Source organism: Vidua chalybeata, chromosome 12 (genome assembly GCF_026979565.1).
Source record: "Vidua chalybeata isolate OUT-0048 chromosome 12, bVidCha1 merged haplotype, whole genome shotgun sequence".
NCBI classification, from domain to species: Eukaryota; Metazoa; Chordata; class Aves; order Passeriformes; family Viduidae; genus Vidua; species Vidua chalybeata.
In genome coordinates this window covers 16,554,653-16,567,510 of record NC_071541.1, presented here as the reverse complement: position 1 = coordinate 16,567,510, position 12,858 = coordinate 16,554,653, and the positions used below count along the sequence as shown (strand labels likewise).

Here is a 12,858-nt window from a genome sequence, read left to right as displayed (position 1 = left end):
CAGGCTCATTCCCATGAAGGGAACACCCTTCTAACCTCACCCTTATCAGCATTCTGCCTTCCCCTCTGCTGCCGGCCCCATCCACTTCTGAATGTTCTGAACGGCACAATGATTACTAATATTTTTAAGTATTTGACCTACTGCAATGGAGGTGACAGACAGACCACTCTCATTCTCTCTTATCTCTAATACCGGAAGAGGTGGCAACTCGTGGCAGGAAAAGACAAAAGCAACCAAGCTTTTGTTATAAAGTGTTCAAAAATAAAAGGGTCAATAACCCTAAAAGAAACCGAAATATTTCCTCGTGGGTTGCCAGATTTTAACTCGACAATGTTCTATAAATGCAGGACAAAACGGTGGTGGTGTAGCCTTTTCCAGGAGACTTTGCTGAGCTGATACCTGGTTCACAGGAGACTCCCAGGTGACCAAGACAATCCTTATAAGACAACCTATACAGCGTGACAACCACACAATCGCTGCCCACAGCAGCAGACCCTACAGCACACCCTCCTCCTACTCCCCAGGTTTCACTGGAAATTGCCCCAGTCCTCGTTTGCCCCTCCAGCCCCCCGGCCTTGCCGCTCCCCGAGCACCCACTGCACCGCTGCTCCAGCGACCCGGAGAGGCGCTGCCAGCTCGGGGAGGATGCCGAACCGCCAGGGAGGGGAGGCGTGAAACGACACCGCAAAACTACAAATGCTTAAAAACAAATGGAAGGACAATGACACCCAATTGCGGGAAAATCAAAGGGAGCGGCGCACAAGGCCGGGCAGGAGGCGGTGGGCGCTGCCGGCCCCGCCCCGGGCGGGCCCCGCGCATGCGGCGGCGGCGCCCATTGGCAGCGCCCGGCGCGCCGGCCCCGCGTTCCTGGAAAGTTCTTGGAAATGGATCAAAGGCGTTTCCGCGAACACGCGCGGCGGCGGCTCCGCACGGCTGCCCTCCCTCCCCCCCCTCCTCTGCCTGCCCACCCGCCGGGAGGGCTCCGCTCCCCTCCCTCCCCCGGCCATGGCAGCATGGACGCGGCTGTGCTGGACACAGCTATTTATACCTTCTCTTTTTTTTTCCCCTCCCCTCGTGGCTGATATAGGAAGAGTGATGCGAACACAATACGATTCCAGGAATTCCTCACTTCCTGGAACAGATTAAAAGGGACACACAAAAGATTACTAAGGAGGTTTGCCCTTTTTTTTTTTTTTTTTTTTTTCCCCTCCTCCTTCCACGGAGCTTCATTTTTCCGGAGCCAGCGCTGAGACAGGTCGCTGCTCCGGCTCTTCCCGCAGCATTCGGGGAGATCTTATTTATTGGTACCTATTTATTATTATTTCAGAGTGCTCTGAAGGAAGATCAGTTCCTCTTTAAATATATATAATTTCCTTTTTCTCTGGTTATTTTTTAAACTTTTTTTGCTGCTGTTTTCTGAAAAGCAGAACAAGAATACATTATTTTTTCTAAAGCACTGAGAGTGCACGCATTTCCTTGGCCAAAGTTGCTGAAGTCTTTGGACGGACAGCTCGTCTTCTGCTTGGCTTTTCCTGTGTCTGAAACAACCTGCCGAAGGGGTTTGCTGCGACTCGCCAGCCTTCTCTCACCGTGAACCCCAACTAGAGGCTGAACTCGCTGCTTCGGGGAAGCAAAGAAGGCAAGAAGAGAAGAAATAATTTCTCACCTTCTTGAAGACTTAATGCTTTTCCCTTGGTCCGGGAGTGACATGATCCTCTGTGTTCAGGGGTAAGATACTTTGCAGCCTTCTGTGAAAAGCTGTGCTTTGATAATTGTAATTAGGAAGGTTCTCTGTGACAGTTTTTCAGCTCCTGTATGTTACCATGTGTGACTGTAATGGAATGGGAATGACTCTGGCTGGCCAAGTGCTGAGTTCTATGTGTCTGTCCTGTGTGCCTGTGATTTAGATTCCAAAGCCAAAATCATGGAACCATAAGGTACTCCTGATTTCCATGCTTTCTAGTGCTGAAAAACTCCCAAAGTCTTTGGGAGAGTAAGAATAACTTGGAGTGTGTTGTTCAGTGTGGTGGACACAGCACCAGCGCAGACACCAGCCCAACACCATAGGTGCTCTCTAACGTCCTTTTGGAATCAAACTGCTTACAGGGAATAACTTCCCTGGAGTTTAGGTGCTTTGGTCTTTTTTTTTAAGGAGGTATTTATACTAAATTAATGTCAGTTTTGTGTAAGTTTAAGTGTATCTATAGATGCACAGCTTTCTGTAGAGTGAGAGACACAGGGGGCACACGGATAGTTCCACATCTGCCTTCAGAAGAACAGGTGACATCCAAATGCCTTCTCTGGTATCAGCTCTGATGTGTTGGCACTTCGGTGTTCCTGTGACCAGCTTAGTTTATCAGCTGAGGAATACCTGGTGTGCAGGAATCACCTGGTATTTTTACACATGCTACATACTTGGAAATTGTGAGCATTTTTCCAGTCTGAGCCATCATGTCAGATTTTCCTATCACTCCAGTGTATGGTGGATTTTCCTCAGAGTAAAATCTTCCTTGTCTGCCTACAATGACTGAAGCATGGGGATTTTTCTGCCATTTCCCCCTCAAAATCTGTTCCACAGAGAAGGAGAGTTTGTGTTTACTTTCCTACTACGTGAGGGGTTTGTTTTCACTCTTATTTTCAGTCTGCAGCTGCAGTTCCTATAGCCATGGCAAAGGGAATTCAGTTTTCAGCTTGCCTTTGGGAAACCCTTATCGGAACCTTTTCTCCAGGGTCAACATGCCAGAGCTACTGCTTCCCTTACCCACCAAGAACTTATTATGGAGCCAGATGTATAGATGTTTTCCTTTTAATATCTATTTTGAAGGCCATTTATTGGTCCATTTTTATTATCCTCTAGGATTTCATATATCCTGGACTCCATCCTTTCCATCCTATTCAGACCAAGCTCCCAGTGGAGTGTTGGGCTGTGGCTGATGGAAGGGAGAGCAGCTCCACACTGTTTCTTGTAGTCTTTATACTGTGTTATAAAGTTTAGCTTATCAGCACACTAACTACAAAGCCAACACTAAATGGTATCAGACATATCTGATTCTCCTCAAATTTCTTGCTGTTCCAAGGCTTTCTGAAACACTAACTGCCAAAGTATAGGGAAGTTCATTGGCTGTTTGTCTGGAGAGTGAGCTAGACATGCCAAATTTCATATGGTTGTTTGCTTCCTCCTCACAGCTGTTGTAGGAACACTTTGGTCTATTCAGTCCTGATTCTTCACGTCTTTCCTTTGCTTTCTCTCTTACAAGCACTATTTGCAAATCCTTTCTCTGCCCCACCAAAGGGTTGACTTTTTCATGTCAGCAAACCTTTTTTAACCTGTCCTTATCCCACCACACTCTTCTTTAACTGTCTTGCAAATGTTCTTGCATTAAAAGTTGTAGTCTGCCATTACTTGCTGATCCCTATGTTCTCCCATTCCTGTGCTTGGAGCAGCTCTGTTTGCTCCCAGCAGCAGCTCTCCTTTCTTCAACCTACGTACAAAGTTGTTTAGGACACCAGCACCTCCCAGTCTGTCGAAATTTCTAATCCTTCTCCTCTCTTCCACCATGTTCCTTTGAGCCTACAGCCGCACTGGGAGGTTTTGTAGGGGCATAAGGCTGGTCTATAGAAGGAAAATAGGAAATGTGTGAGCCTGGCCTTTCTCTGGCTGCAGTGGAAGGATCCTCACAGTACCTGCATGGGGTCTGGGCTCCTCCAGCCTCCCGTGGAAGAAAGAGTAAGGCAGCAGAGCATGAGTAGAGTGGGAAAACTCATCTCAAGCACATGGGCTCTGTAAAAGAAATCCACTGACAAATTCACACAGTTGGTGTGGTTTTTGGAGGACCAAGCTGTGAACTGATACAGCCCTTGAAATAAACAACTTTCCTCCCGATTCATGGCAGACATTTCCCTGTGTTGCTTCGCTATCTCTCCCTTCCTTCCTCACCTCTCAGCCAATTCCTGATTTCCTCTCTCAAGTTAGTATATAAAAAGAAAAAAAGTTCCATGCTATGAAAAGTTTTCCTTATGTTCCAAACCTTTCTGGAAGGATAGGCCAGAAAGATTTTCCAGGAGAAAATAAGTTCAGAGAGATTTGACACTTGGACTGCAGTATTCAAGTTCCGGCGAGTGAATGGTGCAGGACTGATTTTCCTTAGTACCAGTCACAGTCATCTTCAGCTTAGGGAACAGTTGGTATGAGAGACACTGCTGTGCCAGCAGGCCCAGGACGTCGTCCTTGCACAACACCCATTGGTAATTAGGTTCAACACAGGCAAGGACCAGAATCGCAGAACATTCTGAGTTGAAAGGGACTCACATGGATGATCGAGCCCAACTCTGAGTGACCCATATGAGGATCAAATCCATGACCTTGGTGTTATTTGCACCATGCTCCAAGCAGCTGATCTGGCTTAATGGTCCTCCTTGTGCAAAAAGGGGGGGTAATGGAGAATTGGGAATCTCCCTTCCCCAAGGAGACAGGTAGCTAGGCAGGTAGAAAATGCAGGTCCTGTGACCAAGGGTCCCTGGTGAGGACAAGAGCCAGCAATCACTTTTATTCAGCTTGGCTTCCTACCCATTAATAGAAATTAAGAAACACAGATTAGATACCATGAAAGCCAAGCAGGTATCCTTCTTCTGAAATGTGATTTGACACGTAGAAAAAGAAAGAATGTTCTTTCCTAAATACCAACAGAATAGCAGGGGTTTGCTATGTATTGCAAGGGCAAGAGTTTCTCTCTGTAGATTTAAATTTACCTTACTCCAAACCTCCATGGTTTGTTTAGAAATGCAGAGATGTGGAACTGATCATGGTTCTCACTTACAAGGTGTGAAGGTGCTTTCAGGTTCTTTCTAATCTACTTTCCTCCCACATCTCTTCTTCTTGTTCTCTGTCCCATACTTGAGTCTCAGCAGTTTGAGGTGGTGGAGTGCAGCTATGATCAGGTGCAGATCAGTTTACAGCACATTTATTTATGTACCTAAGTGTCCCTGTTCACATAGAGCACAGGGAAGGAGGACGATCTGAAGGAAAGCACTTAGGACTTCAGAGTCTTTCTGCTTCTCTTCAATGATTGGGGAGGTGGCTCTACCCTGTGCCATCACTGTCAGTGCCAGTGGTGCTGTGGCAGTGTCACACTGAGGACTGAATGTATTTCTCTCAGCCATCTTCTCTTTAAAGTGCCTGAAAAGGTGTGTTGGGGATGGTGGGGGGATGTACACAGGACATGCAGCAGGATGGGGGACACAGCGGCAAAGAGCTTACACACACTGGGACTGAAACTAATTTTTGCTCAGGAGCTTGCCTGGGAATGAAGACTCTCCTGGCCTCTGACATCCATCCTCCCCTAGAGCTCTGCTTTCCTTTAGGAATCCCTGTGCTGCTGAGGAGGAGCACCTATGAGAGCTCCAGGCTCTGTGAAAATGCATTTAGATGCTGAATAGCTACACCACTTTAGGCCACAGGGGAGTAAATGTTCTAGCAGCCTGGCCATGGCAGAGCCTCCTCCTGCAGTCCTGCACAGCCACACTGACTCCTCCATCAAGCTGCTGAACAGTGGGGTGGGTGTAGTGCACAGGCTTGGCTAAAACAAGAATTCCCACTGTTCTCCTCCATGATCAGCTCACTCTGAGTTCTGACAGATTCATTTAGGATCAGGTCGTCCTTGAGCAGAAAGTGGGTAGGATAGAACCCAAGCTATTGCCAATTCTGCTTCTAATTATATTGCAGTAAATGACAATCCCACTGGCAGAAACAGAAATGCTCCAACATCGTACTCATGTAACTGAAGCCATAATGCTCATAAACCTTACCGCCCCTGAAACTATATATTAAAAGGCAACATCTAAAAATTTCAGGTTCAAAATCATTCTAAATCACAAGGCTGACCACCTTCTATAAGGCCAAAGAGGCAAACTCACTGTCCCTGTTTCTAAGGGCTCATCTTTAGCTGTGTTCCTTCCTCCCCCCTCTCCTCTCTCAGAAACAATGGTGCTGAGGATCTGTTTGTAAAACATAACATGTTGTACAATGTAGCATGCACTGAACAGACCCTGCAACTGCTCTCAAGGCAAGGAGAAATAGCAGAGTGTGCCTTTCTTTTCAGACCTCATCCTTTGCTGGCGGAGGAAAAGATCAGGAGACTGTCACTCAGGGGCATTGAGGAATTGTCAGAGCCCATCATGCAGCCTCTCCCAGTTACAGCCTTCCAGGAGGAGTCTGCACCTGCCCTTGCAGCTCCAGTTCCAGACAGCAACCCACCTCAGACACGGGACCCTGAAGAAGATCTTCTCTGCATTGCAAAAACCTTCTCCTACCTGCGAGAATCTGGTAAGACTCAATTGCAAAGTCACAGGGTCAGAAGGGTGCAGGAACCCAACTCCACAATCTGAGCAACAGGAAGAATCTCCTGATCCCACTTCAGACAGGAACCTACCTGGTTCTGTCACAGCCATGACTGGCTCTTATGCACACAGCAAGTGTATCTGCAGTCTCTACAAACTTACATCATGAACTAATTTATTGCTTTATCTTTTGTAACTGAACTAGGAGAAGGAATTGCAAAAAGCAAATTGCTTTTTCTCTGTAAACTGCAGCTGCTGCAGCAGCCGCCAGCCTCATCCCAAGCCCCAGCACAGCAATGGCAAGCATAGGCAGGAAACCTTTAGAACTTGGTCTTAATTTATGAAGGTCTTGCCAACTCTGGCTCTGGTTGCTTCCCAGGCCCTTAACCTGGTTGTCTTCAAGGCTTCCCTAAATGTACTGCCAGCCCTAGAATATGTTCTTTCCCTAATAAATTCTTTCTCGGATGTTTTTCCAGGCTGGTATTGGGGTTCCATCACCGCCAGCGAGGCCAAGCAGCATCTGCAAAAGATGCCTGAGGGCACCTTCCTGGTGCGGGACAGCACCCACCCCAGCTACCTGTTCACACTGTCCGTCAAGACCAACCGAGGGCCCACCAACGTGCGCATTGAGTACACTGACAGCAAGTTCCGCCTGGACTCCAACTACCTGTCCAAACCTCGCATCCTGGCCTTCCCAGACGTGGTCAGTCTTATCCAGCACTACGTCCTGTCCTGCACAACAGAAAGCAAGACCGAGGCTCCTTACCCGCCTCCGTCTCCTCTACCTCCCCTGCAGAAAGAGCTGGCAGCAGCCGCGGTACACTTGAAGCTCATCCGGCCGCTGGGCCGCAAGGACAGCGTTCCCAGCCTGCAGCACCTGTGCCGGCTGCGCATCAACAAGTGCACGGCCGACGTGGAGCAGCTGCCCCTGCCCCGGCGGATGGGGGAATACCTGAAGCAATATCCGTTCCAGCTCTGAAGCGTGGCCCTTCTCTCTCAGGCACGAAGGAGAGACACAACCACCAACTCTTTATCTCCGTCCTGCTAGAGGCGGGCACAGCAAAGACCTGATTATCAGCAGAGACTGCATCCATCTTTCCTCTCCCCTTCTCTTCACCTCCATTCCAGCCCCAGGGAGGAGTGGGTTGTTTCAGTGAGCAACGGGGCACCAGCTGAGCTCTGACCCTCGGGCCGTGCCGGCAGTGGCTGGGAGAAGCTCTGTGGGCATGGCCACACTACTTGAATGTCAGAGTTGCTGTGACACCGGACATGTTAACGTTGTTATTTTTGCTATTTATTTCCATGGCAGTTTCTTTCCTCGTGGTATTTTTAAAGCACCTTTTACTTTATTGGTTTTTTTTTGTTTGTTTGTTTCTTTTGTGGAATTAGAGATAGTATAAAGGCTTCCAGCCAACTGGCAGCTGAATCTCTGTGGGAATTTGGATTCACATCCAAACAGCTTCTGTTTGAGCCTGTCCCTGTGACAGGTTACAGGAGTCTACATCCAAGCTCTCCTAGGCTTCTGGGGTATGTGAGACTCAGATGACTCTATCCAGACCCACCTCTACAGAGGTAAAGACTATTTGTTTTTTCTTCCTTAGCTACAGAGGTATCACAACCTCAGAGCACAGTGGGAGCTCCCAGAGATGTGCTGCATCACACATGGACAGGAGACTTCTTTGAGGAAGCTCTTCTTCCTTGAGAGCTCTAAGCAGAGATCTGGGTAGTGAAGTTGGGCCAGGGAGCACTCATCCCATCTTTTTCCATCTTCTCCATCTCCAAAGGAAGTTTGTGACAAAACATTTCAAAACAAGTTATTAGAAGCAAATTTTCTCATATGTAGGCAGAATGATTTCATTTCAGAGCACCCTGTGTTTGGCTTGTGTTTTTAAAGTGCTGTTCCCTGACCTTGCTCTTGTCTGAGATACAGGGCAAGCCCAGGGGCTCCTAGAGCAGGGCCTCGGAGACAGCTCTGCTGGGCTGCACCAGTGACACGCACAGCTTCAGGATATTTATTTATTTATTTCTGGGGTAGCACTTAGAGGCACCTCAGCCCACAGAGCTGTCCTTGCTCCCACAATGCCACACTGCTGCATGCTCTGCTCCTGCCAGCATTAGTCACTGGCCACATGGCTTCTGCCAGCTCCAGGCTGGCACACACACTGGAAACCACAATCCAATGTTGCTGTTTGCCAGGGTCCAGACCTCTCCTGCCCCCTGCTCTGACTTGCATGTTTGTTATCCAAAATTAGGCTTTTGGCTCTGGGTTTCCTTCTCACACCCCATCCCTTTCACCCCCTGCAGATGAGGCACAATGGCTCTTCCCCTGCTCTTTTACACACAGGAGGGACAGACAGCAGATGGGATCTGCCCCAAACCAGCACAGACAAGTTGAACCTTCCTGTTCATTTGCTGAATCTCATCATCATCTTCCCAGCCTTGCCATCAAGTGAGAGTAGAGAGGGAACAGACAGGTTTACAGAAATTACCATGTTGCTTATTTTGCCCCTAAGACCCCCTGACTTGTTCTAGCATGAATGAACATGAAGGGTTCCTTGTTCTTCCCTCCTTGGGACTCTCTCTAAGGCTCTGTAAATCAGAATGGACAAACCCCCAGCTATAGCTGAGTGTTGGAAGAGAAGATGGAAAAAGATGGGATGGTGACCCAGGAGACAAGCTGAAAAAAATGGGTGAGTTTCTTCCACCCTGTCTTAAAGCTGCCAAAAGGGACGAGATGGCCTGCTGTGCTTAGTCAGTGTCCTTTTTTTTTTTTTTTCTCTCCACATTTATACAAGTTTGTGCTGTTGCAAGCTTTGTTTTTGATACTTTGATGATTGACAGTGTGCATGTGTGATGTCAAGTTTGCTTTTTGGTATATCCTTTCCCCCTTCCCCTCTATGGCAGCAACCATGGAAAGGTATTGAATGAGAATGAAAATTTAGAAGGCAAAAAGGAAAACTTTTTTAAAAAATAATATAAGTGATAAACCACTGAAATGGCTTCCTTTTATCCAAACACCTCTATCTGCCTGAGGACACTGGGAACAAGGAAACCACGGCTCTCCAAGGAGCAGCAGTGATCTCAGGAAGCCCACACAGCTCAGCCACAGGCCTGGTAACTACAGCTTGGGAAAAATCAGTTGGAGAAGTGTACAGCACAGAAGGGCAGGTTGTTCAGCTCTCTGAAACTTGCCTTCTACTTGATCTGTTCTCTGTTGGGGGTGATGGGGAGGTCAAGCTGTGGGTTTGACTCACTGCCCCAAGAGAGCCCAGGAGCTCCTGGCTGACCCCAAACTGAAGGCTGTGAGCTCCCACGGGCAGGGACCAGCTCTGTTCTGTGTTTGTTCTGCATTTAGCACAGTAAGGATCTCTAGGTGCTACTGCAATACAACAAATAAACAATACAGTTACTCCAAAAAGTCAGTTTCTTCTATCTTGAGACAGTTTGTTAAAAATCATTTGACTCTGGATTTTAAATAAACATTTTAAATATACTTTAAAGCCACTCAATGTAAAAGTCTTTGGTAAAATCCAAATGGATTAATTCATTTTCTGCTTAGAGAAATCCTCCCCAATAACACAGGCCAAACTCTTGACCATTTTTTTCAAACAAGACAAAAAGCCTTTTAACAAAAAAAAAAAAAAAAAAAAAAAAAAAAGGCCCTTCAGACACCAGGGAAAATAAACACCAAAATTCTCAGTGTGGGCCTGGTTCTTACTGCACACAGATGAGCAGCAGCAGATCCCAAGTCCCAAGTTAATAAGGACTTGAAGGCACATTTTTTAATTATGTGGGAGAACACAGGAATGATTCTTGTATTGTTTCTGTGTGCCACAGAAAACCAATACAATGCAGGGGAAAGAAGGCAGAACATAAATGGGCAGATGATGCTTTGGGTGGGAGATCCAGGGCAGATCCATTCTCCCTTTTTCTGGGGCCGTTGGGCTGCAGTGTCCCTGTACCTGTGGTCTGGCCCTGTAGCCTTTCACATCACCTGAGACACCAGACTGCAGACGTGGATCTGCCCTATAATGTCAGAGGGAGACAGAGGATACTCCATCTGTCCAGCTTCTGAAACACAGGGAGCACACTGAGGCAATGCCACTACTGGGAGCTGACTCCACTGTGGTCCCTCCGTGCTCCTCTTCCAGGAGAGATGCCCAAAGCAAACATAACATGCTTCCAACACCGCAAAATGGAAAACACGCTCAGAACAAAAGAACACCAACAAACGGAACTCTCCCATCCTTCCCCCTCTGTGAATCCACTGGCTTCAAAGTTCAAAATACTGCTTTAAAGTATTCCTGAAGCATGTGCTATGCTTCCTATGCCTAGCAAATATTATTTCCACAATCTCATCAACATGAGTCCACGGGTAGATTTCTATTGCACACCAAACCAGGAACTGCTGGCAATGCCATAATCTGTTCCAGATCAAGTTGTTAAACAAAAACAATCACATCCCTCTTGGTTTAACAGGAAATATGGAAAGAGAACTATACAGGGTAGAAGCAAAACACAGAATAAGTGGAAACACAAAAACAAAAGAAGGAAGAAAAGAAAACAAAAGAAGGAAAAGCTGCATCCATCTTTAAAAAGAAACTTTGCAAAACGTGGAAAAACCTGGAAAAAAAAAAGTAACTTTTCTGACACATTATTGAATGATTTCTTTTTTCTATACTCTTCCTCTGAGTACACATAGGAAACCCTGCTGTTTCCTTTCCACAGGCTGAAGGTGGAGATGATTGGCATGAGCCAGGCTGGTCCAGAGCTGCAGTCACACACGGTTTTACCTCATCAGCTGTTACCTTAACAACTCCCACTCCTACACCTTCACCACATTTCGTTAAAGAAAACAGGTTCATGTTCTGAAAACTCCTCTGCCAAACCTCTGTGCACACTGAGCTGACTTTTGTAGTTAAGTTCCACATCTCTGGGACCAGGAGCATTCGTGGCAATGCATACTGGCCTTTATCAGCACTGAAGTACAGCTGCAACTCCTCTCCCAGTGACACCTGTATGGTTTGTTGAGCCAATGCACAACAATTTGGATTCTCTCTTGGTTTACAGTTTCTGTCTGCAGATAGAAACATGGGTGTGGAGCCCTCACAGAGTGTGAAAAGCAGACTGATAGTATTTGGAATAGAAATCCCAGTCCATGAGTGAAACCACACTCCCCTGGCCCACTCCCACAGCAAAACTCCCCTGCAGTTTGTCAGGCACATATGGTATCATTTTCTGTCTTAAGTCATCAGCCTTCTGAAAAAACAACACATGCAAGAGTGAAATAACCAGTTCACATGCACATATCCCTATCTTTTCTAACTTACTGAAATCTTAGTCCTTTCCCCACATCCTCTCAGGTGCCCAACATCCCCCAGTCCAAGTCAGGGAAACCAGCATCAGATCAAGTGAACCAGCAGAGTGTATTTACTTCTCTTAGGACAGATATGGTCAGGTATTTCTTGTTACTGACCTATTACATGTCATTTCTAGCCCAAATTCCATTGTCAGCCTTACTTGCAATCTCTGAAATTAAGGGAATTACAACCAAAATTAAATGGACACTGTTTGTGTAGCTGTTCTGCCAAACATGTTCATGTGCTCAAATCGTGTTCAATATCACAGCCCTCTCCTATCTATCCCTAATGGTTGCTGAGACCCTTGCAATCCTGATGGAATTACAGTATCTTCTTCCCCAGCCCAGAAATCATCAGCAGTCCAATGGTCTGGAGCAGAGCAATATCTGGTCTGGTAATAATGGTCTGGTAAAGCAATATCCAGTGAAGGTGTGCCAGAACAACTTTGGATGCCAAGTAACATCCTCCAGCTCCCTCAGTTCTGAACAGCATTGTCACAATGTTCACATCATGCTGTCAGTGACCCCCACCCATCATCCCCAGGGGAAACAAGGAAAAACCCATCAGTCTGGGCAGCTCCTTACAAAAAAAACTAGTCAGAGATAAAAATAAGGTATCACTTAGAGCTCTGCCCTGTCCTTGGGCAGTTTCGTTCATCCTCTGTCTGTTCACAGCAAGCTAGCTTTGACTTTGGAAGAGGGAGCCCAAGGGAAGGCAGCGCTGGCAGCGTTGCCCAACGCACGGCAGTGAGGAGGCCCTGGCGCTGCTCTGAGTGTTGGTAACACCTTCAGACTCAGACATGTCTGTTCCCTGCCCACAGCAGGCCTGCCTCTGTGGGCTTTTTACAATGCTGGGTGCCAGAGCCCAGGGAGCAGGAACACGTGGAGGCACGGCTTTATCTGGAGGCTAATGCTGCCTGGAATGAACCTCGTGTTGATCTCCCACTGCCGCTTCCCGAGAAGCACAAACCATCATGTGGCTCCTGCCGCTCACCGCACAAACAAGTGCAGCAAGTGGCCCTCGGGAGCAGGCACGACCCTGCAGCATCCATCAGACATCTGTCACCACCTCTGCTCGGCAGCAAAAAACAGCCTCAGGGAAAAATTACAAAGTGGCCCTAGCAATAAAATTAGAGTCTTTCAGTGCTCAATTATGTGGACTA

At 47.1% G+C, this 12,858-nt stretch overlaps 1 protein-coding gene across 1 annotated transcript; it reads left to right on the top strand.

Moving 5' to 3' along the window:
- The first annotated feature begins 973 nt into the window (after nucleotides 1-973).
- CISH (cytokine inducible SH2 containing protein) lies at nucleotides 974-9,829 on the top strand. Its single transcript, XM_053953705.1, has 3 exons — nucleotides 974-1,728; nucleotides 6,099-6,322; nucleotides 6,813-9,829. Exons 1-3 carry the CDS (start codon nucleotides 1,682-1,684, stop codon nucleotides 7,313-7,315), a joined length of 774 nt encoding a protein of 257 aa, XP_053809680.1. The 5' UTR covers nucleotides 974-1,681; the 3' UTR covers nucleotides 7,316-9,829.
- The last annotated feature ends 3,029 nt before the right edge of the window (nucleotides 9,830-12,858 follow it).